Source organism: Cetorhinus maximus, chromosome 23 (assembly GCF_964194155.1).
Source record: "Cetorhinus maximus chromosome 23, sCetMax3.hap1.1, whole genome shotgun sequence".
NCBI classification, from domain to species: Eukaryota; Metazoa; Chordata; class Chondrichthyes; order Lamniformes; family Cetorhinidae; genus Cetorhinus; species Cetorhinus maximus.
In genome coordinates, this window is record NC_135901.1 from 4,874,583 (window position 1) to 4,893,156 (window position 18,574).

Consider the following 18,574-nt stretch of genomic DNA (forward strand, 5'->3'; position numbering starts at 1 on the left):
GAATAGATAGAGTGGACAGGATAAAATTGTTTCCCTTGGTAGAGAATTCTAGATCCAGGGGACGTAGATTCAAGATAAGCGGCAGAAGGTGTAGGGGGGAACATGAGGAAGAACTTTTTCACGCAGAGGTTAGTGGGTGTCTGGAATTCGCTGCCCAAGTTGGTGGTTGAGGCAGAAACTTTAAACTCCTTTAAAAAGTACCTGGATCTGCACCTAAAGTGCTGTAAGCTGCAGGGCTATAGACCGGGAGCAGGGAGGTGGGATTAGAAAGGGCACCTGGGTGTCCTCGGGCTGGCATGGACAAGATGGGCCAAATGGCCTCCTTCTGTGCTGTAACTTTTCTATAGTTCTATGGGTATAATGATGGCAGATTTGAAGGAAAGATGGACAGTACTTGAGAGAGAAAACTGTCGACATATTCAGTGACAATGGGGAAGTTGAGTGATCAGTAGTTTAGTGGGTGTAGGGTCAATAGAGCAAGAGATGAATTTCATGGACAACATGAGCTCTGAGAGGGCATGAGGGGAGATGGAAGGGAAACTACAGAAAGATGTGAGTTCAGGGTTCAGGTATTGGGGAACTTTAGGGAGGGTGAGTGGAAAGGAGGGAAGCAACAGAGGCAGCTCATCCGATTGTCTCAATCTTAGTGACAAAGAAGCTCCATGAGACCCTCACACCAGTTGTTGGGGGTGAGGATGGAGGGAGAGAATTTCAAAAGGAATGAACTTGTGTTAGAGATATTAAAAAGGTTCAACACATTGTGCCTTTTAACACAAATCTAATTTATTTGATATTTATCCAGAATATTCGCCCCCCTAAGTGGTCTGTAGTTTATTAACATCAGCAGAAATAGATCCCAATGAACATGGTTCAATCCTGGATGTGATTAGCAGAAAAATCCCACCACTTTAGTTACTTGTGAACTCGCTGGTGTGTCAGCAGGTTGGATGAGGTAGTGAATCCCTTCCCACACTGAGGGCAGGTGAATGGCCTCTCCCCAGTGTGAATTCGTTGGTGTGTCAGCAGCTTGGATGAGGTAGTAAATCCCTTCCCACAATGGGGGCAGGTGAATGGTCTCTCCCCAGTGTGAATTCGTTGGTGTGTCAGCAGGTGGGATGGATGAATAAATGCCTTCCCACACTGGGGGCAGGTGAACGGCCTCTCCCCAGTGTGAACTCGTTGGTGTGTCAGCAGGTTGGATGAGGTAGTGAATCTCTTCCCACACTGAGGGCAGATGAATGGCCTCTCCCCAGTGTGAACTCGCTGGTGTCTCAGCAGGCTAGATAACTGAGTGAATCCCTTCCCACACTGGGGGCAGGTGAATGGCTTCTCCCCAGTGTGAACTCGCTGGTGTCTCAGCAGGTAGGATGAGGCAGTGAATCCCTTCCCACACTCAGAGCAGATGAAAGGTCTCTCCCCCGTGTGAACTTGCTGGTGTGTCAGCAGGTGGGATGACTGAGTGAATCCCTTCCCACACTGGGGGCAGGTGAACGGCCTCTCCCCAGTGTGAATTCGCTGGTGCACAGTGAGTTGAGATGGTCGCCTGAACCCAGTACCGCAGTGAGAGCATTTAAATGGTCTCTCGTCAGTGTGAACACGTTGATGGGACATCAGCTCGCAGGAACTTTTAAAGCACCTCCCACAGTCTGGGCATTTAAAAGGTCTCTCTTCACTGTGAACTCGCTGGTGGCTCAGCAGGTAGCTTGAAAGAGTAAATCCCTTCCCACACGTTGAGCAGGTGAAAGGCCTCTCCCCAGTGTGACTGCGCCGATGCTCTTCCAGCTCTGACGGGAATCTGAATCCCTTCCCACAGTCCCCACATTTCCATGGTTTCTCCCCGATGTGGCTGCACTTGTGTCTTGACAGGCCAGATGATCGGTTGAAGCCTCGTCCACACACAGGACACATGTACGATTTCTCTCCACTGTGAACGGTACTTTCTCCTTCCATGTTCAAAATCAAATGATATTCAGGGCGAATGTCAGATTCTGCTGTGATGTTTTGTTTCTGTTTCCCGACTGCAAATCCTCCCCTTCTAATATCCTGTGAAACTGATTTAAAACAGAAAAAAAGGTGTGAGTGAGAATCCACAAAAACACAAATGCAGGTTGTGAAATTGAGCTGAATGAACCTGGTAATTTGTGGGGCCGGCACCAGGGAATAGTGACCATGAAAACTGCCGGATTGTCATAAAAACCCAATTGGTTCACTAATGTCCTTCAGGGAATGGAACCTGCCACCTGGTCTGGGTCTACACAAGACTCTGGCCTCCATGGGATGAAAGAGCGAGGTGGGAGGTGCAGGGGGTGAAGATGTGTTTAATACATCTTCAGCTCAACCAGAACTTTGGCAGAATATCCCAAACCCTCAACATCCACTACCTAGAAGTATGAAGGTAACAGGTGTCAATGAACACCATCACCTCCAACTCACACACCGTCCTAACTTGTCTGACATCCAGTACTGGATGAGCAGAAATTTCCTCCATTTAAATGTTGGGAAGATGAAAACCATTGTCTCCACTCCCTAACCACCGACTCCATCCCTCTTGCAGCTCTCTGAGGCTGAACCAGACTGTTCATAATCTTGTCATATTTCAGCCCAAGCTGAGCTTCTGACTACAAATCACTAAAACCACCCATTTCCACCTCAGTAACATCGCCCAGCTGTGCCCCTGCCTCAGAGCACATCCCGGTTCCCACGCTGGCGCTCTGGGTTCCTGTTCTCATTGATAGGGGACTTTCTGACCCACAGGGCATTCTGGATAAACCAGCCGCCATCGAGACCAATCAGTGAACAGCCATTTTTTTTCCCCCAGTTGGTAAAACAGAAGATCCATGGATGAGGGGGATATTGGACAGGAAGCACAATGAAAGGTTCAGACACTTTATTAAATACTCACAGCAGAAGCAGCCAGCCAGCGGTGTGAAACCTCCTGAGATTCCGGTCCCTTTCCAGTCAGTACTTCCAGGAGCTGGGACACAGAAAAGAGTCTCAGTAAAATCAGCGATTTATTTGTTCACTGCTTTACAATGGGTCTGGGCTCATATTTGAAGTTTGTGCAGCCTGTGATTCCCTGGGTTTATTAACTCCCCCTCCAGACCCTTTGGGCTCTCTATTGTTGGACTCTCTATTGCTTTTCATTGTCCTCCTGGCTTTGTTGTATCTGATCCAATAAAAACCCTCCTTACATCACACAGGGAACAGCTTTAGACATGTTCTGACTTTTCACCTCAATCTTATTCTGCTGAATGATCTCACTGACCGTTCCCTTTCTCTCGATCAGTCCGTCCACCATCTCTTTTCTGGATTTCACTCCTTCTTGTTGTTCCAGGATTTCATCTCTCTGCGTTTTCTTTCTTTTACTGAAGATTCCTGTCCATTGCTGCCTCACAGCCTCATCCTGTTCCCACATATTCTCCATGTCTAAGTGCTTCCCTCGTGCCAGCCATGGCCCCTATTCCAGCCCAGTCACTGATCCCTCTCTTCCCTCCACCCTTTTTACTGGTGTCACTATCACAGGGACGATCGCGGTGTTTTCCCAAAACTGCCTTACCACCGGGGTCTTGGCTACTGGGTGGTTATAGTCCACCCATCTCTCTCCCTGCATTCTGACTTATGAAATCCCTGGATAATTCCCTTATCATCTGAAGATCGAGGTCCTTGTAGATGGGATGACATAACCTTGGAGACGGGTGTGTGGTGTTCAGGGCACATATTACAGGAACTATTTTAAATCTTGTATCACTACATAGGCTTTGTGAGTACAAGTGATGATTAAACCATTTGAGGGACCGATTTCTTATGGCAGGGCAGATTGAGGGTAGTCAGTGAAGCATATGGGGGTCTTGGGCTTCATAAATAGAGGTACTGAGTACAAAAACAGGGAAGTGCACCAACAGAGAGTTGTTCTGATCTGGAAATCTCTCCCTGAAAAGGTGCTAGAACCTGATTCTATGTTTAGCCTCCACCCACTGGTCCTAGATTCCCCAACCAGTGGAAATAGTTCCTCTCTATCTATCCTGTCAGTTCCAATTAATATCCCAAAAACTTTGATCAAATCACCTCTTCATCTTATAAATTCCAGGGATTACAACCCTCATAGTGAGGTGAAGACTTTTATCAGGAGGAATAGGAGAGGGAAAATATTATTCATGGCACAGCTCTGAAGAGTGAGCAGGGACAGAGGGACCTGGGGCTTCATAGCTTTGATCTCTGAAGGTGACAGAATGTATTAAGAGAGTGGTTAGCAAAGCCGATTGGATCTTGAGCTTCATAAATAGTGATATCGAGAACAAAAACAGGGAAGTTATGCTAACTTCTTTATAAAGCTCTGGTTAGGCCACAATTTGAGAATTGCATCCAGTTCTGGTCACCTCACTTTAGGGATGATGTGAAGGTCGTTGAGAAGGTGCAGAGGAGATTTACTAGAATAGTTCCTGCAAAGGAGATTGAGGGGAGATTGGTAGAGGTGTACAAGATTATGACACGTTTAGATATGGTGGACAAAGAAAAGCTATTCCCATCAGCTGATCGTACAAGGACTCAAGGACAGAGGTTTAAGATTGTGGGTAAAAGGTGTGGGAGATGTGAGGAAGAATATTTTTACACAGTGAGTGGTAATGACCTAGAGGTTACTGCCTATGAGGGGGGTGAAAATGGACATGGTGAGCGATTTCAATAGGAAATTGGACAGAAGCATGAAGGAAATAATCTTACAAAGATACGGGGATAGAGCAGGGGAATGGGACTGATTGGATTGTTCTACATAGCTGGCATGGACTCAATGAGCCTAATGGCCTCCTCTGTGCCATAATGACTCTGTGACTCTTTTGTGTAATCTCATTCTGTAACTTAACCCTTGGAGCTCAGATCACTCAGGTAAATCTGTGCTACGTTCCCTCCAAGGCCATTCTATCCTTCCTGATGTTTGTTGCCCAGAACTGAACACTGTTCTTCAGGTGTGCTCTCAGCATTGTTCCAGTCACACCTGAAACCTTCTCAAAATCACAGAATCACACAGTGCAGAAGAGGCCCTTCGGCCCATCGAATCTGCACCAAAACATGAGAAATACCTGACCTACCTACCTAATCCCATTTACCAGCACTTGGCCCATAGCCTTGAATGTTGGTCAAGATGTCAAGGCCCATTGGTCCCTAATGGGCCCTACTCTTTCCCTGGTTATCCTCTTCCCATTGGCATTGAAAAAAAAAATTTAGATCCCTGCCGTTAAATCTTTCAGACACTGAATTGTAGATTTTTCACCAAATATCAATTTACGATTGTAGTAAAACTTCATAATTTTATTGTCAAGGGGTTCCTACTGAAAGTTTTTGAAATTAAGGGGAAGGATCACAGATGGTGCTTTTAAAAAGGGACACTGCAGCCCTGAAAATCAGTGATATCTCCAGAATATTAAACTCCAGCCAGTTATAGGGTTGTTAACATCAGCAGAAACAAAATATTGCCAGACTATCAATACTAAACAAGCTTACAAGCAGCAAGAACAGCAGAATCCAACCCCTGCAGTCACTTATGAACTTGATGTCTCAGGAGGCATCGTGACTGAGTGAATCCCTTCCCACACACCAAGAGTTGAATAACCTCTTCTCAGTGTGAGTGCGTTGTGGGTCAGCAGGTTGCAAATCCCTTCCCACACAGCGAGCAAGTGAACAGCCTCTCCCTAGTGTGAACTCGCTGGTCTGCGGTGAGGTTGGATGACCGACTGGATCCTTTCCCACATCCGGAGCATGTGAACGGTCTCTCTGCAGTGTGAGTGCGTTGGTGAGCAGTGAGGTTGGATGACTGCCGGAAACTCTTCCCACAGGAAGTGCAGCTAAATGGCTTCTCCTCAGTGTGAATTGGCTGGTGTCTCAGCAGGTTGGGCAAAACTGTGAATCCCTTCCCACACATGGAGCAGGTGAACAGTCTCTCCCCAGTATGAACTCGCTGGTGTAAAATGAGGGAGGATGCCTGTCTGAAACTCTTTCCACAGGAAGTGCAACTGAATGGCTTCTCTTCAATGTGAATTCGCTCGTGTGACAGCAGGTGGGATGACCCAGTGAATCCTTTCCCACACACAGAGCAAGTGAACAGCCTCTCTCCAGTGTGAACTCGCTGGTGTGTCAGAAGGTGGAATGACGGAGTAAATCCCTTCCCACACTCGGAGCAGGTGAATGGCCTCTCCCCAGTGTGAGTGCGTTGGTGTACAGTGAGCGCTGAAGAGTGCCTGAACCTCTTTCCACAGGAAGTGCAGCTGAATAGCTTCTCCCCAGTGTGAATTCGCTGGTGTGACCAAAGGCCAGATGACTGAGTAAATCCCTCCCCACACACAGAGCAGGTGAGTGGCCTTTCCCCTGTGTGACTGCTTCGATGGTTTTCCAGCAGGGATGGGTAACCGAATCCTTTCCAACAGTCCTCACATTTCCACAGTTCTCCATAGTGTGGGTGTCCTTGTGTCTCTCCAGGTTGAATGATCAATTGAAACCTTGTCCAGACACAGAACATGTGTATGGTTTTCCTCACTGTGAACGAAGTGATGCTTTTTCAGGCTGTTTAACTGGTTAAAGCTCTTCCCACAGTCAGTTCACTGAGACACTCTCACTCGGGTGTAAGTGTGTGTGTCTCGGTGTTTTTCCAGTCACACTGAAGTTCAAAATCTTTCCCCACAGACAGAACAGAGAAACATTTCTCCTTCCATATTCAAAATCTGAGGATAGTCAGGTCTTGGTGAATCGAGTGACTCTGTCAGAAGATGTTTGGTTTGAGTTTCACATCTGCAAATCCTTCCCTTCTAATACCCTGGAAAACGAGTTTATAAAAGTCATCACTGTCAGTCCGGGATAGAAATTCAGAACAGACAATTCTAGTTTTAATGGAATATTGTTTTCTCTCTAGTTCCCCCAAAGCTGTAAATCCCCGTCCCACACACTCTCCCTCCTCCCTGGGCTGAAATCCAAAACCATCTCAGCATCTCCACCATTTCTTTCCTCCACTTCCAGTTTTCTCTCTCCCTCTCCTCTGCCTGGGTTCAGTTCTCCAGCTCCTGTCTGCAGACTGACAAAATCAATGAATTAATCATTTTCCCTCCTGGTCACAGATGCCCTCAAGCCCCGTCCACTCTCTGTTGCATCATCAAGGTGGCCATACATGCGTCTGCTCCCAGATGAACCAAGATGACGGCCTTTAACCTGGGCCTGCTCCTGGGAAGAAGCCCCAGAGCTGCAAACGTGGGACCTGCAGGCTCTTATTGGGGGTTTGGGGCCTCCAGTGAGTGTTTCTGAATCCTCCACGCCCACCTCCCAGGGTTTCCTTCCTTCCCCGAGATCAGAGTCCTCACTGGTTTCAACTGCTGAACACCCTCTCCCTGGCAGGACTGTACTGAGTTTCCATACATACGAACATACGACTTAGGAGCAACATAGGCCATTCGGCTCCTCAAGCCTGCTCCACCATTTGATAAGATCATGGCTGATCTGCTTGTGGCCTCAACTCTATTTTCCTATTTACCCACTATAACCTTCACCTCCCTTGTCAATCAAGAATCTATTTAACTCAGCTTTGAATATATTCAATGACCCGGCCTCCACTGTTCTCGGGGAAGAGAATTCCACAGGATAATGGCCCCCTGAGAATGAGATGGAACTTGCTGCCTATAAGGGTGGTGGCAATGGACGTGGTGAATGATCTCAAAAGGAAATTGGATAAACACTTGAGGGAAATAAACCTGCAAGGATACAGGGATAGAGCAGGGGAATGGGACTGACTGGATTGCTCTAGAGAGCTGGCATGGACTCAGTGGGCCGAACGGCCTCCTCTATGTCATAACGTCTCTGACTCTTTTGTGCAATCTCGCCTCGTAATTTAACCCTTCGGGTTCAGATATTATTCAGGTAAATCTGTGCTACGCTCCCTCCAAGGCCATTCTATCCTTCCTAAGGTTTGCTGCCCAGAACTTAACACGGTTCTCCAGGTGTGCTCTAACCAGGGTTTGTGTGTCTGGGTGCTTTTCCAGTCACACTGCTTCAGGATCACAGAATAGTTACAGCACAGAAGGAGGTCATTCAGCCCCTCATGTCTGTTCTGGCTCTCTTAAGGAGCCATCCATCGTGTGCCACTCCCCTGCCTTCTCCCTGTAGCCCCGCACATTCTTCTTTTCCAAACAATACTATAATTTCCTCTTGAATGCCTCGATGGAATCTGCCTCCACCGCACTCTCAGGTAGTGCATTCCAGAGTATAAACACTGGCTGTGTGAAAATGTTTTTCCCCATGTCTCCATTGCTTCTTTCTGTATTTCCCCTCAATCTGTGCCCTCTTGACTCTCCATCCTCCCACCAATGAGAGCAGCTTCTCCCTGTTCACTCTGTCCAGGCCCCTCATGACTTTGAACACCTCTATCAAATCTTCTCTCAACCTTCTCTTCTCCAAGGAGAACAGTCTGGACTTCTCTAATCTATCTTTGTAACTGGTTCCAAGGATGAGGGGCTTCATTCTCATGAATCTTTTCTGCACTCTCTCTAATGCCTTCACATCCTTCCCAAAGTGTGGTGCCCAGAAATGGACCCAGTCAAGGCCGAACCAGTTTTGTATACAAATTTAACATAACAACCTTGCTATTGTACTCAATGTCCCTATTAATAAAGCCCAGGATACTGTGTGCTTTATGAACTGCTTTCTCAACCTGCCCTGCCACTTCAATGATTTATGCACATAAACATCCAGGTCTCTCTGTTCCTGTACCAACTTTAGACTTGTATTCTTTCTTTTCTGTTGTCTCCCAGCGTTCTTCTGACCAAAATGAATGATGGCACACTTCTCTGCATTAAATTTCATCTGCCGCTTGTCCACCCTGTCTACGTTCTTTTGAAGTTCCACACTATCGTCCTCACAGTTCATAATGCTTACAAGTTTTGCAATGTTTGAGAATTTTAAAACTGTGCCCTGTACACCAAGGTGTAGATCATTAATCTTTTCTCAGGAATAGCAGAGCTCCTAATGCTGATCCTTGGGGAACTCCACTATAAATCTTCATCCAGTCCAAAAAACAACTATTAACCACGCCTCTTTGTTTCCAGGCGCTCAGCCAATTCCGCATCCATGTTGTTACTGTCCCTTTGATCACATGAGCTAGAACTTTTCTCACAGATCTGTTGTGCGGCACTTTATCAAACACCTTTTGGAAGTCCATCTACACCACATAAACAGAAATACCCTCATCACCCCTCTCTGATACCTCATCAAAGGTCTCAAGGAAGTTAGATCAGCTGGTCCCGAAAAAGTGTCATATCGGACTCGAAACATTAATCTGTTTCTCGCTCTACAGATGCTGTCTGACTTGCTGAGTTTTTACAGCACTTTCTGTTTTTATTTTAGATAAACATGATTCACCATTATCAATTTTGTCTTGAATTATTATTTCTAGAAGCTTCCACACCACAGAAGTTAAACAGATGGGCCTGTAGTTGCTGAGCTTATCTTGATACCCTGTCTGAACAAGGGTGGAACATTTGCAATTCTCCAGTCCTCTAAGTCGAGTCTAAGGAAGACTGAAAAGTTATGGCCAGTGCCTCAGCAATTCCCACTCTCATTTCCCTATCTGTGGATGGAAACCATCCTGGTACCTTGTCTATCATTCAGTACAGACAGCTTATCCATTCTCATCAATTTTAAACCCTTCAAGGGTCTCAACTATCTCCTTTTTCATCATGACCTGTGCAACGTCTTTTTCTTTGGTAACGGCAGGTGCAAATTGTTAGTTTAATACCTCAGCTATGCCCCCTGCCTCCATGTGTAAATCACTTTGTGGTCCCTAATCAGCCCCACCCATACCTTTATCACCCTTTACCTAGTTGTATGCCTAGAGAAGACATTTTAATTTTTAAGTTACCTGCCAATCTCTTTTCATACTCTCTCTTTGCTTCTCTTAATTGCTTTTCCAATTCTGCTTTGAACTTTTTTTATTCAGCTTGGTTCTATTTTACACCTGACATCTGCAAGCTGCACATTTTTTCTTCTTCATCTTAATCTCTGTCGTTTTTGTCATCGTGAGAGCTCTGGACTTTTTCCCCCTATCTTTTGCCTTGTGGGAATAAACCTTGACTGTGTCTAAACTACTTCTTTTTCAAAGGCAGCCAATTTTTCAGTTCCAGTTTCACCTGTCAACCTTTGATTCTAACTTAACTGGGTCAGATTCATTCTTACCCCACGGAAATTGGCTTTCCCCCAGTTCATTATTCTCATACTTAACTGAAACCTTTGCCTACAGACAAACTGTTTCACTTCCACATTCAAACTTTGATGATATTCAGGTCCTGATTAATCAGGTGAATCTGTCAGATGTTGACGTGATGTTTGGATTGAGTTTTCCGTCTGTCAATCCTCCACTTCCAGCGCCCCGTAAATTTACAATAACCGTCACTATAAATCCAGGATAGAAACTGAGAAGGGACAAACATTTCTCTTGATTTGAGTTTGCTGTGCGTAAATCTTCCCCTTCTAATCCCCTGTAAAAGGAGTTTCCAAAATCCATCCCTGTCAGTCCAGGATATAAATGCACAACATTCTCTCCTTCTGCTGACAGAGACATGGATGATCACGCATGCGCCCTGCTGCACAAGATGGCGGCCGTTAACCCGGGTGTCTCACCTAGGGATGCGGATCGGGGCAACTGCCGCCCACAGATACCAGCGAGGAACCGGTAGCTGGTTATTCTGGCTTCAGAACGGCTCAAGGTGTTTACGAAACTTGCTCGTCCACCGGCCGGCTGCATATCTCCCTCAATTCCGCCCTTTATCTTACTGGCTGCAAACCTGACAAACAAACAGCTTTCCTTCGCCCTCACACACTGCGCATGCTCCAAACACGAGGCGGGACTGCACCTGCGCTCTGATGTCCAGCTCCAGCAGCCACACTGCACATGCAAACGTCACAATGTCCAGGTAATTGACGGCAGCTCCGGACCATTGGTGGGAGGGGGCGGGACTGCAGGATCAAGGGGGTGCGGTTGGCCCTCCAACCAATCGGAGTGAATGAGGGGCGTGGTTGAGCGCGGGTCTCCCTCATTGGCTGAAACTCTGCATCATTTTGAAAACTGATTTGTCTCAAACTCCAGGAGAAAACTGGACTTTTCTGTTTGTGGCTTTAAACAGATGAAACCCTGTAGGTGTGGTGCAAATATTTCAACATTTATTACTGAAATTTGGGAACATGGTGAAACGAGGCACAAACTTAAAGGAATAACTGGGCACACAGGGAATGTCACCACAGCAAGGGGAGTCCTTGGTTTCAATAAATGAGCAGGCAGGAGGGTTTAGGACAGGTTAGGGAGATGATTAATACTGTCATCATTCAGAACAACATGGAATGTAAAGGAAAAACTGATCTCAAAGACAATCTGTTGTAATATGTCTGAAGGGAATGTGCTGAAACAGGTTTAAAGGAGTTAGATATGTTTTCTATATTGCACAATCACATCAAAGCTTCAAAGATGAGACATGAAAGCCCTCGACATTAATCATGACAAGTGGGAAGCTAACTGATGATTGATGCAATTGGAAACACCAGCTGTGGGCAGGAGTTCACCACCACAGCGACATGTGGTTTCAGAAACTCCAACACAGACAATCAAGGTGTCAGCAGAGATCATCCCACAATAGGAGTAAGGAATACCTTCATACGGGGCACTTTTGCCTTTACAGTATCGGCTTGTTCAGCCATCAGATGGAGTGCAGCAAATCATCTCATCTGATCTCACCAAGGTTCTGAGGCTGTATTCCCATCATCTCTCACAGATGAATGGATGCTAAACATATGGGACAATCACATTAAAATCTGGAACTCAGATGGGAATATGGATTGGTGTTAGGTGGGAAGATCTGGATCAATGTCTTACTCCAGGAAGACTTAAAATCAAAGTGACAGTATTTCAGAACTGATTCCTGTGATATCAGTGATCCCATTGCTCGTAAGACCGATGGAAGTATTTAGTGGAGACAGTAGCATGTTGGAAGATGCTGTACAGAAGGTTTTCTAAACTAACTGAGGATAATAGTGAGGGGAAAGGAAGGGATCTGGAAAAAAAGACTCTTTGTGTTGTTACAAAGGACATTGGACCTTCCACTTGGTTTGACACACACACACACACACACACACCCACATGGGTACACTTCCTATCGATCAGGTGGACCAAGTTTTGCCTCACCGCCAACCCGACTACTGACTAGGACTGGGGATAAAGTATCAGTGTCTGTAAGGACCAAAGTGTTATAGAAATTCAAGTAAACATTACGCTCCAGGAACTCAAAGCAGTTTTGACTATCTAATTCCAGCACTTTCTCTGAACCTTAATCTATAATGGACAACATCTTGAACAGAAGCAATAACAAAAAGTTAAGCCATCAATGGATATTGAGCGGTCTATGGCCACCCTGGTGATCAGCCCTGGTGGGAGATTTTAGACAATACAGGACATCTTTGCATAATCGCAGCCCCTACTTTCCTATCGGTATTACAGATAAACCCCCTTATATTGATGGTCTGGGTGAAGGTCAGGCCACAGAGCAGAATGGATGAAAAGATGGCTCCAAACTCCCTGTAAATCTAACCCTCTGAATTCTGTTTTGTAGCCATCTTTCCATCCATTCTGCTGCCTGGCCCTTCACACCACACAGCCTGATCTTGATTACCCTGTAGGTTGTACACACTGTTATGGATAACAAGCTGGTTACAAAATAGAAAACAGAGAGAAGAGGTTAAGCAAAGTGACTCAGACTGGTAAAAGATGGGGATTGATGCTCCACAGGAAGAAATGCTGGGGCCACTGTTATTCACAATTTACATAAACAATTTGGACTCAGAAATCAGAAACCCAATTTTAAAATTTGGGAGCAGAATTTCAGTAAATCACAGATAAGAATTCCCAGTTAACAAAACTTTGTTGCACAATTCATTAAATCTTTAATTCAGTAGCAGAGTGTACAATGACACGAGGAAGTGATGAACTGATTTATTTATGAATTGTTGTGGTGTCTTTGATGAACGGACCACAGGAGACTCGGGTACAGGTTACGATCGTTTATTCGAGCAATTGCAAGGAGGGCACCATCTCAATGTAGCTTGAGAAAGTACTCTGCTAAACTACAAGTGTTCATCATATTTATACATTATTGGTCACGTACAAGAACAATTTCCAGATTTCAATCTCGTCAACATATAGGTTTACATTAAACAGACAAGTCTTTGGTACAAAAGTACATGCATCATCTGACCCCACCTTCACCCAGGCAGAGACCTGCCTTCCTATCTAAGCTGGAACCATCTGTCCTTCCCCTATCTGTTGAAGAGCACACTTAATCTGTTATTGCCATCCTCTGACTCCAGCCTAACTCCCAAAACTCCCAATCTATCATATTTACATTCTTCTTCGTCTAATATGGCCTTGCTGATGCTCGCAAGCCCTGAGAATGTGCAAGGTTCAGCATTCTCTCTGTCCCAGCCTGAACTTTAAATGTTAACTACTTAGCAATTGTGGTTTTGCATGCTGGGATATGTTAAGTCAAGTCCCTTGACCATTACTGTATTCCTTTATTTCCCTCTAACATGAATTAATTGATTACCAAATTGGGAAGTACAGTTAATACTGAGGAAGACTGCAACAAAATCCTAGGATCTAACACACACACATCAATATAACAGGGAATTCTTGAAAACACGGTGCAGGTCCTTCTTTATCTGGAGATCAGATGTCTGTTGTATAATTGTCCCAGTAGTTAAAAGGATCATGTGAATTCCTCCATGTGTTATTTCAATGCAGACTTTACACTATTTATTTTTAACTATGTCTCACTTTTTAAAGGTGCTATGTCAACACAAGTTGTTGTTGACATTGGTTTAAAGTAGTGGACTCAGGACTGTCACTAATAAACCTTAAAAACTTCACAGAATAATCACCACAGTCATTTTTAAACTGGAGACTTATTCCTGCCATTTCAGTTTCAGTTAGGAACAGAGCACAGTTTTACATCAATCTCTGATTTAAAAGCACGTTCCCAGACTGCCTGACTGAGGTTGAACAACCACAGTTGTAAAGGAACCTTCTGCTCTGTGCCTAGGAGCTTTGAACCACGATGGTTCCAAACAGAAATCAGAGGGTTAGATTTACAGGGAGTTTATATTTTTCCATCCATTTTTCTTTGTGGCCTTGGACTCCACACAGCCTGACCTTGGTCATCTTTAGGCTGTATGTACTGCATAGAAGTGGCTGTGACACATTTCTTACACACCTCAGGACTCACCCACATATGGGTTTTGCTGTCAGTGAAGAGAGATGAGAAAGACCAAAGTGTCATTTGTCCCTCTCAGTGTGACCCAGAAGGACTGTGTCCAGGCTAAAGTTCTGTTCCTGCCATATGATCCTCCCTCAGATTGTCCTTTCTGAGCTCCAGCCAGGTGATGTTAAACACTCAGGTGGGAAAGACAAAATTGTACAACAATGTGTGAAAAACAAAGTTTGACATGCTATGTGACATTTATCCGGAATATTAAGCAGCAGCCCATTGATATGGTTTATTAACTTATATACGAACATACGAATTAAGAGCAGGAGTAGGGCACTCGGCCCCTCGGACTTGTTCTGCCATTCAATAAGATCATGGCTGATCTGATTGTAATCTCAATTACACATTCCTGCCGACCCAATAACCTTTCACCCCTTGCTTATCAAGAATCTATCTACCTCCGCCTTAAAGATATTCAAAGACTCTGCCTCAACTGCCTTTTGAGGAAGAGAATTCCAAAGTCTCACAACCCTATGAGAGAAAAAAATAATTCCTCATCTCTTTCTTAAATGGGCGACCCCTTAAGCAGTGGCCCCTAGTTCAAGATTCTCTCAGAAGAGAAAACATCCTTTCCACATCTACCTTGACAAGGCCCCTCATAAGCTTATGTGTTTCAATCAAGTTGCCTCTTACCCGTCTAAACTCCAACAGATACAAGCCTAGTCTGTCCAACCTTTCCTCATAAGACAACCTGCCTATTCCTGGTATTGATCTACTAAACCTTCGCTGAACTGCTTCCAATGCATTTACATCCTTCCTTAAATAAGGTGACCAATACTACACACAGTACTCCAGATGTGGGCTCACCAGTGCCCTGTATAACTGAAGCATAACCTCCCTACTCTTGTATTCAATTCCCCTCACAATGAAAGATAACATTCTTTCAGTTTTGCTTGTTGCACCTGCATGCTAATATTTTGCGATTCATGCACCAGGGCACCCAGATCCTTCTGAATCTCAGAGCTCTGTAATCTCTCACCATTTGAATAGTATGCTCCTTTTTTTATTCTTCCTGCCAAAATGGACATTGTCACATTTTCCCACATTATACTCCATTTGCCAGATCTTTGCTCACTCACCTAACTTGTTTGGATCCTTTTGTAGGCTCCTTATGTCCTCTTCGCAATTTATTTTCCTACCTGTGTGTCATCAGCAAATTTAACAACCGTACCATCGGTTCCTTCATCCAGATCATTTATATTAAATTGTAAAGAGTTGAGGTCCCAGCACTGATCCTTGTGGCACACCACTCATCACATCCTGCTAACCAGAAAAAGACCCATTTATGCCTACTCTTTTCTTCCTGTTAGCTAGCTAATCTTCTATTCATGTCAATATGTTAGCCCCTACACCATGAGATTTCATTTTCCGCAATAACCTTTAATGAGGCACCTTATCAAATGCCTTCTGGAAATATAGGTACAGTACATCCACCAGTTCTCCTTTATCCACGGCACCTATTACTTCTTCAAAGAGCCCAAATAAATTGGTTAAACATGATTTCCCTCTCACAAAACCTTGTTGACTCTGCCTGATTACCTTGAATTTATCTAAGTGCCCTGTTATAATGCTTCTAACATTTTCCCTATGACAGAAGTTAAGCTAACTGGCCTATAGTTTTCTACTCTTTGTCTCCCTCCCTTTTTGAATAAAGGAGTTACATTTTCTCTTTTCCTATCTGACGGAACCTTCTCCAAATCTAATGAATTTTGGAAAATTAAAACCAATGCATCAACCATCTCACTAGCCACTTCTTTTAAGACCCGAGGATCTATCAGGACAGGGGGACTTGTCAGCCCGCAGCTCCAACAATTTGCTCAATACCACTTCCCTGGTGATTGTAATTTTCTTGAGTTCCTCCCTCCCTTCCAATTCCTGATTTACAGCCATTTCTGGCAAGTTACTTGTACCCTCTATAGTGAAGACGATGCAAAATACCTCTTCAATTAATCTGCCATCTTCTTATTTTCCATTAATAACTCCCCAGATTCACTTTCTATAGGAGCAACCTTCACTTTGTTAACACTTCTCATTTTTAAATATCAATATTTACTCTTACTATCTGACTTTATATTTCTAACTAGCTTTCTCTCATATTCGAATTTTTCCCTCTTTATTAATCTTTCAGTCATCCTCTTCTTTTTTAAAATTCTGTCCCATCTTCTGAGCTGCCACCCATCTTTGCACAATTATATTTCAGCAGAAACAAACTCCAGCTGTCAGAATGAAAGAATTCAATCCTGAACAGGATTAACAGCAACAGTAACCAGATTTCAATCCCCATAGTCACTTGTGAACTCGCTGATGTGTCAGCAGGGTGGATGACTGAGTGAATCCCTTCCCACACACAGAGCAGGTGAATGCCCTCTCCCCAGTGTGAACTCGTTGGTGTGTCAGCAGATCCTTTTCACTTTTAAAGGTCTTCTCACACTCAGAACATTTAAAAGGTCTCTGATCAGTATGAACAAGTTGATGTGTCAGAAGGTGGGATGACCGAATGAATCCTTTTCCACACACAGAACATGTGAATGGCCTCTCGCCAGTGTGAACTCGCTGATGTGTCAACAGGTCAGATGAATTGGTGTATCCCTTCCCGCACATGGAGCAGGTGAATGGCCTCTCCCCAGTGTGAATTCGCTGGTGTGTCAGTAGTTTGGAAGGCCGATTAAATCCCTTCCCACAGATAAAGCAGGTGTATGGGCTCTCCCCAGTGTGAATTCTCTGGTGATTCAGAAGCCTGGATAATCGGTTAAATCCCTCTCCACACAAGGAGCAGATGAACGGTCTCTCCCTCGTGTGAATGCGTTGGTGTGTCAGCAGGTAGGATGACTGAGTGAATCCCTTCCCGCACACAGAGCAGGTGAACGGCCTGTCTCCACTGTGAGTTTGCTGGTGCCTCTGAAAGTTTGATGAATGGCCGATTGCCTTCCCACACACGGAGCAGATGACTGAACTCTGCTCAGTGTGAATATGCTGGTGTCTCAGAAGGTTGGATGAACTAGTGAATCCCTTCCCACACACGGAGCAGGTGAACGGCCTCTCCCCAGTGTGACTGCGTTGATGAATTTCCAGCTTTGATGGGGAACCAAATCCCTTCCCACAGTCCCCGCATTTCCATGGTTTCTCCATGGTGCCAGTGTCCTCGTGGCTGTCCATTTTGGATGGTCAGACCAAACCTCGTACACAGTTTATCCCCGCTGTGAATGATTAGATGTTTTTTCAAGCTGTGCAATTGGTTAAAACATTTCTCCTTCTACATTTAAGGTTCAATGATATCCAGCACCTGATGTATTGAGTGAATCTGTCAGATTTTGACGTGATTTTTGGTTTGAGTTTCCTGTCAGCAAATCTTCCTGTTCACCTCCTTGAACTGCTGTAGTCCATGTGGTGTCGGCGCTGTTAGGAAGGGAGTTCCAGGATTTCGACCCAGCGACAATGAAGGAATGGCAATATATTCCCAGTCTGACTTATGATGGAAAAAAGGTTATTGATAAAGCAGCTGAAGATGGTTGGGCCCAGGATACTGTCCTGAGGAATTCCTGCAGCGATGTCCTAGGATTGAGATAACAAAGAATTTTTAAAATTAAACTGATAAATGTTAAATTGTTTTGTTGATAAAAGAGATACTCATTTAATTTTTCAGAGATGAATGATTCCCCAGGGGTTCACTCTGACTCCCCTGACTGACTGACTCAGGGTCCAGTCTTCAATCCCCCCGATTGGTGACTGAACTCGCTGCTCCTTTGTTCCTCCGGCCTCTGAGCTCCTCTTGCTGTTGTTTCCCAGGACAGTCAATGCCCGCTCTCCAACATGACCCTGTCAGATGGAGTTCAGGGGCTCAGAGGAAGAAAAGAAAATGAGGCGGTGAATCTGAGTTGGGAGAAACAAGGAGAGAAACAGGATTCAATGGAGAAACTGAGCGGGGGGCGAGCGCAGCCTCAGGAGCAGCGAGTGCGGCTCTCAGAAGCCGAATGAGAGCGGCCGGGCCCGGCGGCCGTGCGGTGATCTCCCTGGGCTGGGGGCTGAGGGTCGGGGCTGCAGCGCCTCCCCCATCCTCCCCGCCGCTTCCCGGTTTCTTCTCCCGTTTCCACCGAGTTCGACTCACAACAAAGGAGCCGCCCAGAATGCCCCGCGGCTGGCCCTGGGGAGCATGCGCACTCTCAGCGCCAGGAGAAAGGAGCGAGTTGGATAGAGCGGTTTCTGGGGCGCGGGGATTTGTGGGAGAGATGGCCACCATT

At 45.2% G+C, this 18,574-nt stretch overlaps 3 protein-coding genes across 3 annotated transcripts in view; all 3 read right to left on the bottom strand.

The window, feature by feature from the left end:
- LOC144698165 (uncharacterized) overlaps window positions 1-18,574 on the bottom strand; it is a 224,551-nt gene that overhangs the window by 61,275 nt on the left and 144,702 nt on the right. The gene's annotated exons all lie outside the window — the stretch shown is intronic.
- Window positions 913-10,771, bottom strand: LOC144697729 (uncharacterized). The gene is made up of 4 exons (XM_078569737.1): window positions 10,648-10,771; window positions 5,696-6,405; window positions 2,903-2,974; window positions 913-1,905 (listed from the first exon to the last, which is right to left on the bottom strand). The coding sequence occupies exons 1-4, from the start codon at window positions 10,769-10,771 to the stop codon at window positions 913-915; spliced, it is 1,899 nt and encodes a 632-aa protein (XP_078425863.1).
- Window positions 16,480-18,573, bottom strand: LOC144697730 (uncharacterized). The gene is made up of 3 exons (XM_078569739.1): window positions 18,253-18,573; window positions 18,021-18,152; window positions 16,480-17,261 (listed from the first exon to the last, which is right to left on the bottom strand). The coding sequence occupies exons 1-3, from the start codon at window positions 18,571-18,573 to the stop codon at window positions 16,623-16,625; spliced, it is 1,092 nt and encodes a 363-aa protein (XP_078425865.1). The 3' UTR covers window positions 16,480-16,622.